Source organism: Rana temporaria, chromosome 7 (assembly GCF_905171775.1).
Source record: "Rana temporaria chromosome 7, aRanTem1.1, whole genome shotgun sequence".
Taxonomy (NCBI): Eukaryota; Metazoa; Chordata; class Amphibia; order Anura; family Ranidae; genus Rana; species Rana temporaria.
In genome coordinates, this window is record NC_053495.1 from 143,986,482 (window position 1) to 144,008,563 (window position 22,082).

At 45.2% G+C, this 22,082-nt stretch overlaps 1 protein-coding gene across 1 annotated transcript in view; it reads left to right on the forward strand.

Annotated features, from left to right (window-relative positions):
- The first annotated feature begins 16,623 nt into the window (after window positions 1-16,623).
- Window positions 16,624-22,082, forward strand: part of GTF2B (general transcription factor IIB) — a 35,437-nt gene continuing 29,978 nt past the window's right edge. The window contains exon 1 of the mRNA XM_040360074.1: window positions 16,624-16,755. Within this exon, the coding sequence (XP_040216008.1) occupies window positions 16,739-16,755 (17 nt within the window). The 5' untranslated portion in view covers window positions 16,624-16,738. The remainder of the gene's footprint in view (window positions 16,756-22,082) is intronic.

Sequence of the window (22,082 nt, forward strand, 5' to 3'; positions counted from 1 at the left end):
TACTGCTTATGAAGTGATTCTTCCAGGTATCTAGATCTTCTTTTTTTTTTTTAATACCCTCCTTCTTAAGTTGGCCATACAAGCTGTCTGATTTGTACAATCGCCTTTAGATTAACCAACCATTACGAAGTGTTATGGTTGCCAAACTGAATGTAAATTAAAGGATTTTTTTTAGGCAAGCCCTAGTTGGTAAATCTAAATGCGATTCAAAAGAGATTGTTCAGTAAGATGTGTGGCCAGCTCTGTAATGCTCAATAATGTTCAGTTTTTTCAGTCATTTTGTTAAATATATGTGTAAAAGAGAACGACTTGCAAGTCAGTGAATTTGCCGACTTTTTGAAAATGATTCGCTGCTTCTGTGTACGTGTGATAAACTGAGGTTCTGAATGAGTCAAACAGGGAAGCTCCCTTTAGTGGTTACTCTACAAATCTCTAAATGTAAAATGCAACTTTGGTGCAGTCAAATCAATGTTACACTCACCTTTCCAAAATCTGGCAAAATATTGCTGATGTGACAGTACACTGACTTGCCGTAATCTCCCTGGCTGGGTCTGTGCATAAGCTGTGTTCTGTCCAGTCATGTGTATGGAGAGCTCTTAGAGCAGGGGTCCCCAATCCCCGAGAAGTGTGACAGGGGACAGCATCAGACCGAGCCAGCACAACCTGCACTGCCACCCTCCCGCCACCAGGGGCGACCACTCCCCTTCTCCCAGTACCACTACTACATTGTCTTTCTGTGGTCAGGTAATGAGCTATGGCGAGGAGGGGAGGGAGAAGAGCTGGGGTTATAGAGTATTGGTGGGCCCAATGCACCACTACTGCACACCCCCTTCTCCAGGTAACATTCTCCACCCAACACCCCCCACCAGGAGTGCCAGGCTGCACATTCCCCACAGACTGCAACCCCCCCTTCCATTGAGGGATTGGTTTCTGTTAAGGCTGGTCCCTGATGACGGGGAGGTCAAGGACTGCTGCCCTTAGAGTACCTGTATGTCCCCTTTAAATCGTGGCAATGTGTTCGCGCGCACCGCCGCGTGCTCCGTGAGTGTGACCGTGGGTCCCGCAGACTTTATGTCCACCGGGTGCCCGCGATCGTTTCACTGAGCTTCAGAACAGGGAAATGCCTATTTAAACAAGGCATTTCCCTGTTCTGCCTAGTGACAGGACAGAGATCTACTGCTCCCTGTAATCGGGAGCAGTGATCACTGTTGTCACTTGTAGCCCAGCCCCCCACAGTTAGAATCACTCCCTAGGACACACTTAATCCCTTCATTGCCCCCTAGTGTTTAACCTCTTCTCTGCCAGTGTCATTTACACAGTAATCAGTGCATTTTTAAAGCACTGATCGCTGTATAAATGACAATGGTCCCAAAATAGCGTCAAAAGTGTTCGATGTGTCCGCCATTCAAAACAAACAAACTATAGGCAGAAATATAAAACTGATAAGCAAGTGTAATCAAAGTCCTTGAGTTCAGTCTCTGAAACCACACTAGGCAAATTACACTATATGGGAACAGGCTGCCTGCTCAGTTCTGGCTTTGGGGACCAGTATGACAAATGCAGAGAAGGTATGCCGGTTTATTAGGTGGAAAAATTCTTCAGCCGCTGAATCCCCTGTGTGGTCTAAGTGAGCCGGAGTTGACTACACAGCGGACTCTGCAGCTGTGGCCGCGGCTTTTGCAATCACAGCTCCACTTCTGGCATTGCTCCCCGCACTTACACAGGAGCCCAGGCTTCGCCTCTCCAGCTGCTTGTCATCGCCATCCACCTGCCTGGGACAGAGGACTTAATTCCATCATGACATGCCTGACATGCCCAGCACACTTACCAGCCAGCCTGAAAAACAACCAAATTGACCCTGTCTAACAGTTTGTTAAAAACAGAAGGTTTTGTTTGTACACATTTGCAAATATGCGTAAGCTGCCGTGCCAATGCCAAGGGACCTCTGTGTATATTGTGGTCCTAACTCTAAATTTCCAAAGCCCCCATAGTAGGAGCACATACAGTATAAAAATGGATAGATTAAGGGCAGGTATGCCTGGAGGGAGCCCATGCCTTCTTAAAGGCAGAGGGACGCACGTGATGCCCAGCGAAGAAAACAATGGCAGTAAAGGCATTCAGTGTGTATCTGCACCCAATTCATACAACTGCACAAAAAAGAGGCAACCATCCCAACCTATAACTGGCCTTTTATAGTTTGAGGTGGTTGCCACTTTTTTGTACAGATGGTGACAAGGTATCCTGGAAGCTGGTCCTTCTTGCACCCCTAGTGCTCTACCTCTTCGCTTTTTGTGAGAATTTAATTGTCCTTCCCATGTCCTACCCTGTTACACAATTTTTGCTTTACCTTATGGGAAGAGTCAGGACTATGGCAGCCAGTCATCTATGGACTACTGCTACTACTTCCCCTGAGAACGGCCCCCTCTTCTGTTTTCGTGTAGGACGGTTCCACCCTCCTATAGGATTCCTCCCCTCTCCCTTCTATCTGGCTGGGTGGTTATTTTGCCCTCTTTCTTGGGCTTCTGCCCTCAAGGAACGAGCTCCTCCATTCCCTATCTGAGCCCATTCTCCCAGATGTTTTGGGATTCTTGGTGTCTTTCAGTATGCACATGTTGTGGAGCCACCACCTGATCCACTCTCCAATTTCAAAACAGTCTTTTGCCCGGTGCCTGTTTAGGCATCTACTGATGCGTGTTTGAGCCGAAAGGAGCTTCTGCTATCACCTGCTTTTTTAGGTTTGTTGATCCTGCTTGTTTTTTCCTGTAGGCTGCTTGTTCCTATTTTGTTACCCACTCCTCGACTCATTACATGGGGATGTCCCATGGTCTAAGAATCAATTCTTGTGTCCAGTATGATTACTATAGTTTAAATTTTATGTACCTTTTTAAATATATTGGAATACAGTACAGAAAACATTCCTCTGTGATCATCTTACTGCTTGCTAACAAACTGGAGCCTCAATGAGTGGATGAAGTTATATGGATACACTGGGGGAGGGCCTAGCAAAGCTTTTGCCAATGACCACTTGCCAACGGTAGCATATAACCCACGGATGGATCAAAATTCAACTGGTTCAGCAGGGACTGATTGAATTTCAATTCATGTGTGGCCACTGCATTTGAACAGAAGTCGATTTACTGACCAAATTCGATTTAACAGCCCTGTCGGCTAAAAGCCAATTGATCGGTGGCTGCAGTGGGGAGTCTCCCTGCTGTCAGAATACAATAGAGCAGCAGGGAGGATTCTCCCATCCACCTTAAATGTAGTGGGTGAATGCAGAATGAAAAACCTGATCCTTGTATGTCCAGCTTAAAGGGGAGGTTCACCCTAAAAACGACTTTCTCTTATTACACTGGCCCCCCACATTACAATACATTTATGCCTATTAGGTTTTTTTTATGCTGTACATACCTTGGTACAGCTAATTCACCCGTGGCTTCCGGGTTGCGAGTCCCGCGGGAGTGGGCGTTCCGAACATGTTGGTGATTGACGTTTTGACAAAAAACAAGCTCCCCCCCCCTTCGCGTAAGCCGCGTCACGATTGCCAAAGGAGCCGAACGGCGAGGCGCAGTATAGCGTCGACTCGCCGTTCGGCTCCTTTCGCCAATCGTGACGCAGCTTGCGCGACGGGGGGAGCTCGGTTTTTGTCAAAACGTCAATCACCAGCATGTTAGGAACGCCCACTCCCGCGAGACTCGCAACCCGGAAGCCACGGGTGAATTAGCTGTACCAAGGTATGTACAGCATCAAAAAAAAAAACGAATAGGCATAATCGTATTGTAATGTGGGGGGCCAGTGTAATAAGAGAAAGTCGTTTTTAGGGTGAACCTCCCCTTTAAGAATGAATTCCTATGTCCTGTATTGTACTTCAAGTTATGAAATTTACAGCTACATCAAAATTCCTATTTCAAATACTGTACGTTTGTTAATTTTTGTGGCAAGCATTTAATAGAAGCTTTTTACCTGAAACATAATCCTGTCATCGTTCTCTGAGAATGTAAGTAAGAAATTAGATAGTGGAAGTCCTGTGGACATAGCTTATCAAGGTTTTGCTGAAGCATTGATACTGTACCTCCTTAATATTTGATATAAAAAACAAGGTCTGTTGGAGCTGATGCAATTGTATGTACGGATAAGAAACGTGTACATCAATTGGTCCTGAGACTGAGAAAGAGATTAATTGACTCCTTCTCTAAAGTCAGCCATACATGAATCAAAATTTGATTGGTTCAGCATAGACCAATTAACTTCTGTACAACCACCCTGTCGAATGTTTGCTGCTCTATCAATGCTGCAGGCTATAGTTTGCAGTGCTGATCAGTCTAGTCAGATGACAGGGACCCACCATCCGAATAGAAAGGCACAGCGGGTTGAAGGAAGAAAAAAAGTTATCATCTATGGGCTGCTTAAATGGTCTAAAATTGTGAGTGGTGTGCCCTGGGGTTCTGTTCAATTTATTTATGACACAATGGTTGGAATTATAAGCGCAATTTCAGTGCTTGACGATTATACCAGATTATGCCGACTCGCGGCATTGGATCAATCACAGAAGTCGGTCTAGGAGACGAGACTTTATTACAGCGCCGCTGGGCATTTCGGACCAAAGCTTGTGCGGTGTGTGTTGGAACTACCTTTGCCATGATGCTCATGTACTCTGCAATGTAGTAGAGCATCATGGGAAATGTAGTTGCAAAACATCTGGGGTGCCAAGGTTCACCATCACTGACATAGGTGAAGATGCATTTTGACGCCCCCCCCCAACTCATTCGCACCGTCCTCTTGCTACTCCCTGTCTAAAACCAAGCTGGTACCTCCTTCACAGTGCGCCTGTAATGTGATGGGGCGCAACGTCAAGGACATCACATACCACTGAACTTCCTCTTTTTTTTTTTTTTAACATATCTTTTATTTTGTTTTCTCCAATAAACAACACAAAATGTTACAACTGTGATTACATATTCCACACATTTTCATCTATCAGTACCTGTTTCCTAGACCATCTTCGTTTATATCCCATCTTAATCTCCCTCCCTTCCCAAAAACCCCCACAAAAAAAAAAAAAAAAAAAAAAACCCCACCCTATCCCCCCCCCCCCTTCCCTTCCCTCTCTCCTCTCTCGAGACGTAGGACTTGGACCTCTCAAATCTTTCCCATCCGCCTCTACCTTACTTCCTTTTCTCTAAAGTTCTAGTTTTCCTCCAACAACCTCTTTCCTTCTTCTGATCTAATGAATACCTTCCACCCCGACCATGTTTCTTCATACTGTGTTTTCCTGTTCTGTGCTGCATACACCGAATCTTCCATTGCTCCTACCTCATCAATCCTTTTCAGCCAACCTGCAATAGATGGCGGGCGCACATCCCTCCACCTCAACGTAATTCCTACTCTTGCCGCGTTTATCATATGGCACACTACCGACCTCTTATACTTCTGCACTGGTATCTGTGAGCTATGTAACAGGAAGAGAGCGGGATCGTCCAAAATCAATTCTTCCGAAAATTTTTGAGAGATTCTTCTTACTTCCTCCCAGTAATGTCTCATTTTTTGGCATGACCAAAAAATATGAAACAGAGTTCCTTGTTCTCTACCACATCTCCAGCACCTTTCATCTGCTTCTTTATCAAATTGATATAATCTTTCTGGAGTGTAGTACCATTGTATAAGGAGCTTGTAATTAGCTTCTTGCATTTTTGAGCATACTGATGAGTTGAATGCCAGGTATATTATTTGTTTATGTTGACTTGGGGTGAATATTCTCCCCAAATCTTCCTCCCATTTCTGAATACCTGGCATCACAAAATCCTCAGCTGGCATGTTCAGAAACCCATACATTTTAGATAATGTCCTTGATACTGGTTCCACCCCGCTACAGCCTTTTTCCAATGTTGTCAGTTGCCTATGAAATTCTGTTACCGGGCCCAAAGATCTTAAGAAATGGCTTACCTGCAGTGCCTGCCATATTGCAAGTTCAAATGTACCTCCTACTTCTGTCAGGTCCCTGATTGATGGCCACGCATTTGGCCTCAAAAAATCTGAGACCTGACAGAGGTCCTTTTCTTTAAATTTTTCTTTTATATTTTTTTCCATCCCTGGAGTAAAATTAGGGTTACCTATTATAGGTATCAATGGCGATTTACTTGGTGTATATTTCTTATCTCGACATATTCTCGCTGAGATTTGCAGTGTAGGGCCTATTATAGGATGTCTCTTAAGGTATCTGGGAAGAACCGCGTAGCACCAAGGTGCTCTAGCCAGAGGTATCTGACTCACATACTGCTCTATATTTACCCAACGTTTAGACTCCCCGTGTCTACACCAATCTACCAACCTAGTTAAATGCGTTGCTCTGTAGTATTTTATTATATCTGGGACTGCCATCCCTCCTACGTTTTTCGGCATTCTCAACAGTTCTTTTTTAATTCTGGCTTTTTTCCCTGCCCATATAAATTTCATGAACAGGGTGTTTACCTGTCGAAGGAAGGTCATTGGTATGCAGATTGGCAGTGCCTGAAACAAATACAATACCTTTGGCAAGATACACATTTTAACTATACTTCCTCTCCCGAACCAGGAGTGCATTCCATGTCTCCACTTTTCTAGCAGTCTTCGTATTTCATTGTACAATGGGGGAAAGTTCAACGCATAGATATTTTTAATATCTGATGATATATATGTGCCTAGATATTTTAATACCCTCCCCCATTTAAACCTAAAATTCTGTTTAATTATATCCCCCATAGGTTCTGGTATCGCCACCTTCATTGCTTCAGATTTTGTGTTGTTTATTTTCAGATTAGATAGTCTACCATATACCTCTATTTCTCTTACGAGATTAGGGAGTGATACATGAGGATTGGTCACTGAAAAAAGCAGGTCGTCCGCATATGCTGCTACTTTATGTGTCTGATCTCCCATCTGGATTCCCTGAATGTCTACATTTTGTCGAATCCTATTTAATAGGGGCTCTAGTGTAAGGGCGAACAACAAGGGTGATAGGGGGCATCCCTGTCTTGTTCCATTTGTAATTTTAAAAGGGGGTGATATTACTCCATTAACCCTTACTGAGGCACGTGGGCATGTATATATACTCATAATCCATCTGACCATCTGTTCACCTATTCCCACCTGTCTCAGTACTTCCTCCAAAAAACGCCAGCTCACCCTGTCAAACGCTTTTTCTGCGTCGGTGTTCAAAAACACACAGGGGATTTTTTTTTCTCCTGCATAGTGTACCAGGTTAAGTATTTTAGTCGTATTGTCTTTAGCTTCCCTTCCTGGAATAAATCCCACTTGATCCATATCTACTAATTCAGCTATCCATGGTTGAAGCCGAGACGCTATTATCTTGGAGAAAAGTTTAAGGTCTGCTTTTAACAATGAAATAGGCCTATAACTGCCACATTCGGCCGGGTCCTTCCCCTCTTTAGGAATGACAGTAATATGAGCCAGAAGTGCCTCCGGGGGGAATACCGCCGTACTTCCGACTGCATTAAAAAACGTTGCCATCTGTCCGTTTAATATCGTGGAAAATTCCCTGTAATAACTTACCGAGAATCCGTCTGGGCCGGGAGATTTCCCTAACTTCACTTTCTTTAAAGTTTCCCCTACTTCTTCCACAGATATAGGACTCTCTAGCTTCTTTCGGACTAAAGATCAGGGCTCAAGTCCTGCGGGAACGCGTGGGAACGGAGTTCCTGCACTTTTTTCACAGCGGGAACGCAGTTCCCTTTTGCAGGACTAGAGCAGCCGAGCCACCAGAGCCGATCCTTCACTAAGCGGCGATGCCCAGCCCGAGTCACTGTCAGGGGCAGGCGAACCTTAGTAATCCTTTGTTACTGGCCGCTTCCTGTATATGGATTCATCAGGTAGTGTGCGGGTATTCCGTTACTTCCTCGATGCCGCAATGTCTCCTGGGAGCTTTTGTCATTGTTCCCAGGAGACATTGCGGAGGTCTGCCACGAGTTATCATGGGATTTAGAAAGAACTTGCTACCCGAATGAATCCAAATACAGGAAGCGGCCAGTAACATAAAGGATTACTAAGGTATAGTGGATCGAAAAAAAAACATGCAGTTTAGTAATGATGCATATGAGCGTATCTTTTTTTTTTTTTTTGGTGGGGGAGTTCCCACACTTCTTTCCCCGGGACTTGACCCCTGCTAAAGATGGTAGTCTAGGTATGCCTGCCACAGATAAATATTCCTCTATCTCCAGCTGTTTGTCCCCTACTGTTGGTAAATTGTATAACGCCAAGTAATATTCCCCGAATGTCTGGGCTATCTCTCTAGGTTTTTTTTTAAGCTGTCCTTCTTTCCCTTTGATCTGTGGAACATATACCGACCTATTCTTTTCCTTAAGTTTCCCTGCAAGTAATTTACTGCATTTATCTCCCAGCTCATAATTGGCCTTCCTGCCTCTCTGTATAATCGCCTTAGCTTTATACCGCATAATCTCTGAGATTTGCCTCCTTAACTACTTGCCGACCGCCCACCGCCGTTATACGTCATCACTTTAGAGATGAATATCTCGGTAACGGTAGCAGCTGCTGCCACAATCGAGATATTCATCTCTTCTGTGGGCGGCCGTGTCAACGATAATGGCGGTCTCCGCGGCGAATCCGCCGCGAGATCGCCGTTATCGGTGGCGGGAGAGGGGCCCCCCCCCCCCTCCCGCCGCTGTTCCGCGCCCTCCGCCGCTTACCGGAGCCGTCGGTAGCGGCGGAGGAGATCGCGACAATCCGGCAGCTGAGCGGGGACGAGACTGAAGGAAAAATCTCCTTCGCCCGTCCCCATAGCTCCGCTGGGCGGAAGTGACGTCAAAACGTCAGTCCCGCCCAGCGCCTTAAAAAACATTTTTTTTTTTGTCATTTGAAAAAATGACATTTCCAAATTTTTTTTTTTTTTTTTTGCATTTAAGCCTAAATATGAGATCTGAGGTCTTTTTGACCCCAGATCCCATATTTAAGAGGACCTGTCATGCTTTTTTCTATTACAAGGGATGTTTACATTCCTTGTAATAGGAATAAAAGTGATAATATTTTTTTTTTTTTTTTTTTTTCAGTGTTAAAAATTGTAAAATAAATAAAAATAAATGCGAAAAGCAAAAAAAAATGTTTTTAAAGCGCCCCGTCCCGACCAGCTCAGTCGTAGAAGCGAACGTATACGCGAGTAGCGCCGACATATGAAAACGGTATTCAAACCACACAAGTGAGGTATCGCCGCGATCGTTAGAGCGAGAGCATTAATTTTAGCCCTAGGCCTACTCTGTAACTCAAAAAATGCAACCTGTAGAATTTTTTAAACGTCGCCTATCAAGATTTTTAAGGGTAAAAGTTTGACGCCATGCCACGAGCGGGCGAAATTTTTAAGCGTGACATGTTGGGTATCATTTTACTCGGCGTAACATTATCTTTCACACTATATAAAAAAATTGGGCCAAATTTATTGTTGTCTTATTTTTTCATTTAAAAAAGTGAATTTTTTCCAAAAAAAGTGCGCTTGTAAGACCGCTGCGCAAATACAGTGTGACAAAAAGTATTGCAATGACTTCCATTTTATTCTCTAGGGCAGTGTTTCTCAACTCCAGTCCTCGGGGCGCACCAACAGGTCATGTTTTCAGGATTTCCCTCAGATCAAACTGCTGTGGCAATTACTAAGGCAGTGAAACTGATAAAATCACCTGTGCACAATAATGGAAAGCCTGAAAACAAGACCTGTTGGTGCGCCCCGAGGACTGGAGTTGAGAAACACTGCTCTAGGGTGTTAGAAAAAAAAAAAATATAATGTTTGGGGGTTTTAAGTAATTTTCTAGCAAAAAAAAATGGTTTTGTCTCGTAAACACCGACTCTGAAAAACAGGCCCGGGGCTAAAGTGGTTAATTGCCCCAGCTTTCTCCCATCCTCGGGAAGTTTTTTTTTTTTATGTTGAAGTTCTAGTTTCTGAATTTCCTCTAGTATCTCCCTGATCTGTTTATCCCGTTTTTTTTTTCAAATAAGATCCATGTTTTATCAGGATTCCCCGAATGACTGTCTTATGAGCCTCCCATACCATTCCTGGATTACTTCCTGGTGTGTCATTGACCTGAAAGTATGCTGCAATCTCTATAGCCACATCATTCCTGACTTCTGAATTTTGCAGCAGCCCCTCATTCAAGCGCCAGTTTCTATCTTGGGCAAATACCTTGTTAGAAAGGGAGAGACATAGACTAATTGGGGCATGATCTGACCACGTTATGTTCCCAATTGTTGTCTCTGTTACCGAAGTGATCAAATAGTGAGGGACAAGAAACATATCTACACGGGTATATACCTGATGCGGGTTAGAGAAGAAGGTGTAGTCTTTTTTCCTCTCCATGTAGAATCCTCCACACATCCACTAGTTGTATCTCATGCAATTTCTTTATTATCCCCCTTCTGACACTCCTTGGTGTCGACGAGGTCCCAGAAGATGTGTCTATCCTGGGATCCAACGTAATGTTGAAATCCCCTCCCAGAATTAATTTTCCCTCTGAAAATTCGACCAGTTCTGTAATAACTTCTTTAATAAATCTGTCTTGTTTGATATTTGGTACATACAGCGAGGCCAAAGTAACTCCAACCCCTTCTATGCTGCCCTTCAGGAAAAGGAACCTGCCATTCGGATCCAGGCGTTTATCTTGTAGAGTCCAATTCACACAGTTTGAGATCAAAATTGATACTCCCTTAGTTTTCGCCTCTTGATTCATCGAGTGGTATACGTGAGGAAAAAATCTATTCTGGAGGTATGGCAGGCTCCCCCCCCTGAAGTGGGTCTCCTGGACAAAAGCTACATCCGTATCCCAGTTCTTTAAATCCTTCAAAAACATTTTCCTTTTTTCAGGAGTATTCAGTCCTCTTGCGTTCAGAGAGGTTATTTTTATTGTCCCCATCTCGAGAGAAGGAGCGAGGGGAAAAAAAAAAAAAAAAAACCCCAGTCACCCCCCCTCCCTTCTTTATTTCCTCCCCCTCCCCCTATGTCCCAAAGGAAAAAAATACCCAAGACTGGATCCTTCTCCAGTAATCACCGTGGGTGTATACCTACTCTGGGGGGAGTAACGGAGCGATCAAGTAGCTCCACCCCGCTTCCCTCCATCCCCCCCCCCCCGACCATCATTGACCATTTTAAACCATCCCTTTCCCCTCTCCCACCTTCCCCTTCACCCTCCCTTCCCTCCCACTTCCAGCTCCCTTATTTTCACTGCTTTCTTTTCTCTCAATCCCTTCCCCCTCCCTCCTCCACCCCCCTCCTGCCTCCTGCCCCTCCCTCTCTCCTCCCCTTCTCCCCTGCCATCTAGCTCCCCTTTAAATTCATTTCTATGTATTTAGTTTCCCCGGATTATTTAGTATTAATATGTCTTCATATCTAATACCCATCCCTTAAATTAAAGTAATGTTTACTCATTTTTTTTGGGGGGGGAGAAAGGATGAGAGACCTAGACGGAGACTCCGCATTTATAACTATAACTATAGTCTCATTCTGGAGAGGGCGAAAAAAAAAAAGGGGGGGGGGAAGGGAAAGAAGAACTGTACTGTTTATTTTGACCTCACCCTTTCTTGACTTTATGTAACGCAAGAGGCTTAATAAAAAAATAAGATCCCACGCTCCCCCCCGGCCCCCTCCTCCCCACCATCTACCCCAGTCCCCCCACATTCCCCTTATTGTGTCATAAAAAAAAAAAAAAGTGTATACATATCTGCATATTTCTACCTACATCTGCACCTCTACACATTCCTTTATACCTTTACTTTTTATATCTCTCTTAGGCACATTATTTCTCACTTCTAGCAGATACTGTCCAATAATTCCTGTGAGTCCTATGAGACTGTGATTTCTTGTGACAAAAAGCAAACAACAAAAAAAAAAAATATATATATATATATATATATATATATATATATATATATATATATATTTGCTCCTTAATACTATAAATCCCCCCCACACACAAAAAAAAAAAAAAAAAAACCCTCCCCCCCCGTCCACTCCCCCTCCCCTCCACTCTCCCTCCCCCCCCCCTCCTCCCCCCAAAAAAAAAATAGTCATTTAATAAAAAATACAAATGTAACCCCCCCCCCTTCCTCCTTTAATCTTGTGATTCGTGTCCCGTATCTCAGTTTTCAAAAATGTGTTTCTTCTTTTCTCTTATCTCTTCTGTGTCTAGTTGTGAGTTAGTGCAATTTGTGCAATTTACAATTCAGGTGGGGGAACCTGGCGGTAGTAGGGAGCCAAAAAATAAAAATAAAAAAATCCATCCATATTTCCAAAAAAAACTTTTTAGGGGGGGTGCCGGAGCAAGGAACCCCCTAATCACCCTCCAGGGTTTTCCCCCCGCTCTTCAATCTCTCCTCTGTTTTCTCCTGGCCTTATTTTCTGGTATTTGATAGCTGCTGTAGCCAATCTGGGATTTCTATTGGCTCTACTCCCATAAATTTAAACAAGCCGGGTAGGTCCTCGTGTTGCTGTATAAGATAAGATTCAGACCCTCGTTTGACTGTAACAGATATTGGGTACCCCCATCTATAGCTTCCTCCTGCCCCCTTTATTTTGTCCAGTAGCGGACGCAACATAGCCCTTCGTTGTAGTGTAGCTCTCGATAAGTCCGGGAGGATTTTTACTTGTGCCCCTTCAAATCCAACCCCCCCCCCCCGCTTCCCATGCTGCTCTACTGACCAACTCTTTATGGGCATATCTATGGAAGCACCCGATTATGTCTCTCGGTCTATCCAAATTCGTTGGACGGGGACCCAGGGCTCTGTGCAACCTTTCAAACTCAAACCCTTGAGGGGGCGGTGAGCCCACCAACTGAGTGCATATCCCATTTATCGTTAGTTGTAAGTTCTCCTTTTCCACCGTTTCTGGGACCCCCCTGAACCTTAAATTCTTGCGTCTGCTACGGTCCTCCATTTCTTCCAACCTAAGCTGCATACGGTCAACCTGGGATATTTTTGCCTTATATGTCTGCTCTATTATTGTAACTTGTGTATCCAAATTAGACAACAACAGTTCATCTCTTTCCAACTTATCTGTTATCTGCTGGACTTCTTCCCGTACGACCTCCAAATCCTTACGGTGGGATTCCTCCATGCGTTTGACCAGTGCCTCCATGTCAGCCTTTGTGGGGAGAGCTTGCAGCATGGCTTTTAATACACTTAACTCAGTCTCATGGTCTCCCTGTGAGATCTGTAAAGGCTGTATCTGAGACTGCTCCTTTTCCTTCTGTTTTTCCTTCAGCTCCATCTGCAAGTTCAGACCTCCGTTCCCTCTAATCTCCTCTCCTCCTGTAGACAGCGTACGTTTCCCTGCAGACACACTTGTGGAGACAGAGAGAGCTACAGCTGGCGTCTCACCACACGTCACACTATCATGTGACCCGGTCTCGCGATGCTTACTCGTAGCCGACCGTGTCAGGGGGAAATACCTCTGGATCTCTGGCTGGGATGGATGACTCTGCCTGCCCGGAGCTGGTGGTCCCGACGATCCAGGCAACCGCTCACCCCGCGATGGCACCCCTCGCGGCTCTTCTCCAGGTGGGTTATTCAGCGCTTTTTCCCTCCTCATGCCCTGAGTCTTTTCCGCTGCAATCCGGCTGGTCTATCGTCCGGGCGTCCGTTGTACTCCACCGTGCCACTATATCCCCTTTTACCGGAGTGTGAGCAGGCTGAGTGCAGGCTGGATCGAAGTGGGAAGTGGCGGGTTCAATCAGGGAATCTCAGGCGGGGAAGATGAGAAAGATTCCTTTACTCATGGTCATGGTCGGGCGGAGGAGCGTGGTGCAGCGTGTGGAGAGTGTCTGTCTCTACTCCATCTCCTTCCGGTCACTCCCCCTCGAACTTCCTCTTAACAGCAGTGTGCAAACTCCCAGATCACACCTCCCCCAAATACTCCCACTTTGAATTATACCTCCCCAGATTCACCCACCCTAATTATGCTCCTATATACCCCCCCACCCTGAACACGCCTACCCTGATTACAACCCCAGTTACCCCTACACTGGTTACACCTCCCCAGATACCACTACCCTGATTACCCTCTACATACTGCAGATCACTCCATCTCTACTAGAGGGGGGCTGACAGATGGGGGGGGGAGATGAGAGAGAGACCCCTACCCCGTCCTTATCCACAGTCCCTTCTCTGTTCTCATTGTCCTAGTCTGTATCTGCAGGTAGGTCTGTATCAGTGTATGATGCCTAGTGCTTTCTTGATCTGAGAGGTGCTCTGCTGCTTCTTCCAGAAGCTCCCTGGCAGCTTGCGCCTCCCCTCCTCCTTGTTCTCCATGCCTCACTGATTTCTGATGCTGGAGCGGAGAGGAGGTTGGAGGAGACGAAGTCCAGACTTTGGGATGCCGGGGATGCTTCTGCACGCCACTTCAGGTGTCAAAGAGGTTGTGAAGCTCTTCTCTCTCCTGGGCTCCCAGCTGCCCTCGGTGTACACCTTCTGTGGGGCCGCCCACTCACTTTGTGGAGATGCCCACACCCCGAGGGTGCTGCCGTGCCACGCTCCCACCGCCACCCACCTAACATTACAACAGAGCTGGTGCAAGGATTTTTTTGACACCCTAGACGAAACCTTATTTTTCCTCCCCCCTAACACCGCCGCTGACTTCACCCCATTTGCCCTACCCATGTATACCCATACCTCCCAACTTTTGAATTTCAGAATAAGGGACACTTCAGGGGAACATGCACCACAGAAAAAAGAGGGTGTTGCAAACAGGATTGTGGGAGGGGCTTAAGGTTAAACAAAACCTGGGCTTCCTTTTACCTTTAAAATATGGTTTGATTACTGTGCCACAAGCTGGAATCTCAGGGATACATATAAACCTCAACACAATCATTTCATTTAGAAAATTACTTTCAACGTATCTGGCTTTGTATAGACAGAGAGCTTATGGAGGATTATGAAAGACCTGAGGAACCCGGAATGGAGCCAAAAAATAAGTACTGCGGTATGAACCAACCCTTAGGGGGGAGAGAGAGAGGAAATGATCACTATGCTATATGGAAGAACGGAAAATGGGATCACTATGGTACATGGAAGGCAGAAGGGATCACTATGGTACATGGAAAGAAGGAAGGATCACTGTAGTACATGGAAGTCAGGAAGGGGGATCACTGGCACATAAAAGGCAGGAAGGGAGGACCACTATGGCACATGGAAGGATCACTATGGTACCTGGAATGGTGGACCACTATGGCACGTGGAAGGTGGTAAGGACTACTATGGTACATGAAAGGCGGGAAAGAAGGATCACTATGGTACATGGAAGGTGGTAAGGATTACTATGGTACATGGAGAGTTTATTGTTTGAGGAAGAAATTGACTTTCTAGGCACCAATAGTTGACACAGAAAAAAAAATGTATTGATGCAATCCCAAATGGTACATGGAAGGCAGGAAAGAAGGATCACTATGGTACATGGAAGGCAGGAAGATCATGGCACATGGAAGGCTGGAAGTCTATGGCACATGGAAGGAGGGATCACTGGCACATGGAAGGCAGGATGGGCCACTATGGCAAATGGGAGGCAGGAAGGAGCACCGTGGTACAACGAAGGCAGGAAAGAAGGATCACTATGGTACATGGAAGGCTGGAAGACTATGGCACATGGAAGGCTGGAAGATGGGATCACTGGCACATGGAAGGAAGGACCACTGTGGCACATGGAAGGCAGAAAGGATCACTATGGTACATGGAAGGAATGACCACTATGGCACATGGAAGGCAGGAAAGAATGATCACTATGTTACATGGAGGCAGGAAGGGGGGATCACTGGTGCATGGAAGGAAGGACAACTATGGCACATTAAAGGCAGGAAGGATCACTATGGCACATTGAAGGCAGGAAGGAGCAATATGGTACATGAAAAAGGCTGGAAGAATATGGCACATGGAAGGCTGGAAGACTATGATACATAGGCTGGAAGACTGTGGCACATGGAAGACTATGACACATGGAAGGCTGGAAGTATATGACACGAGGAAAGGCAGGATGACTATGGCACGTGGAAGACTGGCACATTTAGGGAAGAGAGGGGAGAGATCACTCACCTGGGCTGCATTGTCTTTAGAGCCCTCCTAACCCTCTTCTATTGTAAAGTGCTGCACAAACTGTCGCCACAATATAAATCCTGTATAATAATAATAATACACTGACGGGTGAACTTGGCCTTCACTGGTCTTCCTCCTGCCCTGGTATTGATTCCTCTAGACTTGTACACAATCCTGCTGACACTGCATTGTGTATATTGTCACTGCCCTATAATTCTCTAATTATACCTTTCAATCTCTGAGCTCTTTAAAGAACTTCAACTTGTCTAACAGCTTTTATATAAGATATTGTTTTTACAAAACCATAAAACAGTATTATATGTCGCTCTCCAATCACAAGCACCCTCTGGGATCCACCAGCCCCCCCACTAGCTGCCGGGGAACTAATGTCCAGGCACCACATCCTCAATGTAACTAGAATAGTTGTTGTGTACTGTACGCGCATGCGTAGCTCATCTAGGTTACAGTGACTCGACACGCATTCCACAGCAAGCAAACCTGAGTACGCATGCGTAGTACGGCGGGCTATTTTCACGTGCGCCTGCGCGGCAGCTAACAATGAGTCGTTCTGTGCTCACGGCTTTCCCTTAGAGCCACGTGACCGTGTTCTATAAAAAGAGAAGCGTGGTGCCTGCCGGATTAGACTGTACGGGGAACAGCGGACGCCGTAACAATGGCGTCGACGAGTCGGTGAGTGGCTCGGCTCTTGTGTGTGTTGCCGAGCTCTGCTGTGTCCGTGTGAATGTCAGCGGGCGGCAGACGGTGACTAGGCTTGCCTGAAGGCAGGTTGGTGGTGCTACGCAGTGGGGAGCAGCGGCTGTCCGGGGACGGGTGTGTGAGACTCGGCTTTGTCCTGAGCTCGAGCTTCCTGCTCTCCAGACACCCTCACTGCTATGGAGTGACAGGAGGGAGGGAGTCTTTACAGCCGGCGTAGTATGGCAAGCTGTGGCTCCTGGGACTTGTAGTTCTCTGGCTGCTGTACTATGCCCAGGGCAAAGGTCTCAGCTGATGCATATGGGGGGTGAGAGACGGAAAATGAACCAATCCTAAAATTGTGGGTGTTTTCCTGCACCCCGGGCTGTGGGTGTCGTGTACAACCCGCCATACAAGAGAATGGCTCACCTCAAAAACCGCCAGTGACCCCTGTGCGTCTCTGCGCGTGCGACTGCGCATGCAACATGTCCTCAGCGCAGAAGGTTTCGCCTTCTGGAAATGTTATGGAGTTATCGGTGTTTACAAGGCTATGTGCACCTATAGCCACCCCCTTGTATGGTAGACTGGAGGCAGAACCTGCCACTCAGGTGCAATTTGTCATTTTCAGCCTCTCACCTTCTATGTACGAGATCTAAGCTTAAAGCTGGTCCCGCCACCCTTCGAACTACCCCGTAGATGCCTATACTCGCCTATTCTCAGAGCTGTACAATCATGTGATCTCCCCTGTGCCAGCTTCAGAGGAGAGTGTGTCAACAATGGAAGGAATTCTGTGGCAGTGATGTCACCCATAGGCTTAATATGGGGCATCCATGGTCAGCTGTCCCTCTCCCCTGAAGGCAGCCGCTGTGACCAGACTGGAGCGCCCTGAGAATAGGTAAGTATGAGCACCTTATTTATTTCTACAGGGTAGTTGGTAAAGATGTTAGGAGTGGGGGCAGCAGTTTTAAAGTATTTGTGCCTGTTCCCTTTATAGCAGGTTAAATGGCGCAGTGCCCAACCTGCCCCTCTCTAAACTGTAAAAAAAAAACCTGGTTGATACTGCCAGTTCCAGAGTTCCCCCCCTGTGTACTGACCACAATAATCATGGTTGATGAGCCCTGGTTACCATGGTCAGTTTGTGCCTCTGTCACCCGCAGCTCTCCTCTGTCCCCCTTACCCCTCCCTGCCAGCTGTTTTTCTGCACCCATAGTTAAAAAAAAAGTTTAACGTTTGTCACTGGAACCCCCTCTTTATCTAGCGCCCAGGCTTCAGCGGTAAAGCCCGGGCTTCAGCGGTAAAGCCCCGCTATTTTTAGCGGCGCCTTACCGTCGTTTTTGCAGTGCTTTTCAGCTGCTAGCAGGGCGCTTTTAACCCCCGATAGCTGACGGAAAAGGGTTAATAGTGGCACTCCTAAAGCGCTGCAAAGAAGCTGCTGGCAGGACTTTTTTTGGACGCCCTGCCAGCGCAGCGCCCTGCTGTGAAAGCACTCAGGCTTTCACACTGGGATTGCAGCTGAGACTTTTTTCAGGCGCTTTACAGGCACTATTGTAGCGCTAAAATGCCTCCAGTGTGAAAGGGGTTTTAGTGGCGTGTGTGGTGTTTTTTTTTTTTTTTTTTTACATAAAGCGTCTAAATACCTTATTTTTTTTCAGCTATATTCAGGCTGGTCACGTGATTCCCGGACGCTCTGTTGCTCTGATCCAGGGCTACAGCAGAAGGGGCCGAGTGGCTGATGTTGGATCTCAGCCCCTCCTGCTGTAGCCCTGTATCAAAGTAGCAGAGTGGTCACAGGACCAGCCTGTATATAGCTGAAAAAAAGCTATTTTAGATGCGTTGTTAAAAAAATAAAAGTGCACAATGCCTATATAAAGCAGAGGCTGGCAGTGACCTTTTCTGAAAGATAACAACCACTTTAGGCTTGGATCTAGCCTGGACTTCCACGTCAAGTGGGGTATACGCCAGTAGGATTTCAAACAAGAATTCATTCTAATATTCAGAGCATTCAAATGTTCAAAAGTGATTTAATTTGCTTTTAACGTTCAACTTTGTAATGAATGAACTTTATTAAACGCAAACTAACTTTCACCGTTTGAGAGATCCTCCTTGGATGGTAACGGTCCACCCCGCCAATGATGGCGAATTCGATTTCAACGGTTAACGCAGTGTTGCCTCTGTATAGACTAACCAGTGTGAGTGGAAACTGTCCAAAAAAGTTTGGCAAAGTATGGTCTACTTGGAGTGATGCTCATGGTACATCATAGGATGCATAGCCATCTCTATGGTGTTCCCCCGCGCGCCCCTTTTTATCCCCCTACCTTTCCCCCCTCCGCTGTGTCCCCCCCATGGTGTAGGGTAGTCATGTATACTAGTAGTATAAGTATGATCTGTGCCTTCATGAGAAGTCCACTTGCGTGGAAAACTAATTTGTATACCTTTGTACATCTGTACTGCATTTGAACATTATTTGAATAAATCATCTGGTAAAAAAAAACACTGTTTAAAATCAACGTGTTGCGCTGTCAAAATTAATTGATTACATAAAGTGCATTTAAGTCCATCTATTACATGAAATGTAAAAGATGAGAATGGAAAATTAATAATTGACCCAAATATCCCAACTAAACCTCCATAATTTGAACTTGTGTGTGTTGATCAAATATTCAATCAGTGAGGACACCCAGTGCTTCCCACAGAATAGATGGGGCAAATATATCTGCTTACCAGATACTAAAACCTCCTGAGGTCTATATGTGCATCAGTGAGTATTAACCCCTCACTACGGGTATAACCACATCAGTTATTCAACCTACTTGGTTAGATTCCACAGGTGTATCCCCCCCACAGCTATCACCAATTAAGGGAACTCCAGAGTCCGGTCACAGTGTGCATATGGAAGAGGAACTCATTGCACAACATTCTTTAAAAGCACCCAGGAGTTTATTTCATAGTTCTACTTACAGCAAAAACAATAAAATATGCTCAAATGGAAACATTCGTTTGCGCCTAGCCTGACGTACGTTTCGTCCAAAGGGACTTTTTCTGTGAGGCAGTAAGTACATGGTTAGAAGTTCATACAATAAAAAAAAAAGGGGTGGGAATTCCACCATCTCATTTAAAGCATCAAAACATATCCTCCAAAGGGATTGGAACTATTGTAGGTATATCAGACAAAGAAAATCCCAAAATATGTATATATAAAAAATACAAATTTTATTACCTATCGCAGGCATATATAATTAGCGGATTTCCAGCTGTTGCAAAACTGCAAGTCCCATCATGCCTCTGCCTCTGGGTGTCACGCTTGTGGCTTTCAGTCTTGCTATGCCTCATGGGAATTTTAGTTCTGTAACAGCTAGAGGTCTGCTAATTGCATATCCCTGACCTATCAGATTAAAAAATATATTGAAAATATGATGAAAAATTTTAGTGGTGCACCAAAGTGAAAATTCTAGTGCCTAAACCGAAAATACAGGATTCAATTGGCCGAAACCGAAATTGACGTTTTACAAAAAAGTTTGTATTTTTATATATGTAATGTATTTGACTTTTTAAATAACCGCTTCTTGTCTGTGCTATAGTCGAATGACGGCTACAGCACAGACCTACATTGCTGTGAGGCCCTTTGCATGCTCCCCAGGCGATCACAGATTGGAGTAAGGGGCTGATCCAAGCCCCTTACCATGTGATCAGCTGTCGGCCAATGACAGCTGATCACGTGATGTAAACAGAAGATTTTTTTTCTCCTCACGCTAACATCGTGCGAAGAAAAAGCTGATCACCGTCTTCTGTGTAAGGGACATTGGTCCCAAAGAGGAAGAGACACAGCCACTTCATCTGTGACATCTGTCAGTGCCCACAGTGCATATCAGTGCCACCTATCAGAGCCCACCAGTAGTGCCATCTAGCGGTGCCCATAACTGCTGCCTATCGGTGACAATCGGTGCAGCCTCATCAGCATACATCAATGAAGGAGAAAAATTACCTGTTTGCAAAATTTTATAACAAAATATAAATGTTTTTGTATTTTTCAAAAATTTTCGTCCTAAAACCCAGAGGTGATCAAATGCCACCAAAAGAAGGCTCTATTTGTGTAAATAAAAATGATTTGGGTACAGTGTAGCATGATCGCGCAATTGTCTGAAGAGGGACATCGCTGAAAACTAAAAATTGGTCTGGGCAGGAGGGGTGTTTAACCACTTAAGGACCGCCTCCTTCACATATGTTAGCAGAATGGCATGGCTGGGCACAAGCACATACAGGTACGTCTTTAAGTGCCCAGCCATGGGTCGCGGGCGCGCTCCTGTGACCCGGTCCGAAGATGCGGGACCCGATCGCTGCTGGAGTCCCGCAAACGGTCCCCAGAGATAAACGGGGAGAGCTGTAAACACAGCTTCCCCATTCTTCACTGTGGCGCTGTCATTGATCGTGTGTTCCCTTATATAGGGAATCGCAATCAATGATGTCACACCTACAGCCACACCCCCCTACAGTTAGAAACAGATGAGGTCATACATAACCCCTTCAGCGCCCCCTTGTGGTTAACTCCCAAACTGCAATTGTCATTTTCACAGTAAACAATGCATTTTAAGTGCATTTTTTGCTGTGAAAATGACAATGGTCCCAAAAATGTGTAAAAATTGTCCAAAGTGTCCGCCATAATGTCGCAGTCACGAAAAAAATCGCTGATCGCCGCCATTAGTAGTAAAAAAATTAATAATTAATAAAAATGCAATAAAACTATCCCCTATTTTGTAAACGCTATAAATTTTGCGCAAACCAACCGATAAACGCTTATTGCGTTTTTTGAAAATAAAAATGGGTAGAATACGTATGGGCCTAAACTGAGAATTTTTTGTATATATATATTCATATTCATATTGCTCTATTTTTGTTTATAGTGCAAAAAATAAAAAATGCAAAGGTGATCAAATATCGCCAAAATAAAGCTCTATTTGTGGAAAAAAAATTACGCCAATTTTGTTTGGGAGCTACGTCGCACGACCGCGCAATTGTCGGTTAAATCGACGCAGTGCCGAATCACAAAAACTGGCCGTGTCCTTTAGCAGCCTAAAGGTCCAGGTCTTAAGTGCCCAGTAAGCAAATGGTTAATGTCACAACTTTAAATGAATATGAATTTATTGTCGGCCATTATCGGCACCTTTTGAAGCCTTGTTAATCCTGCTTGGTGCATATTTGGTCAGTTAAAAAAAAAACTGCACCTATGAAAAACGCACCATTTGCTGGCTTTTTCAGCAGCCATTTTCGGCACTTTTTTTTTTTTTTTTTGCTGAAAACCCTATTTGACAATTTTTGTGCATCACTAA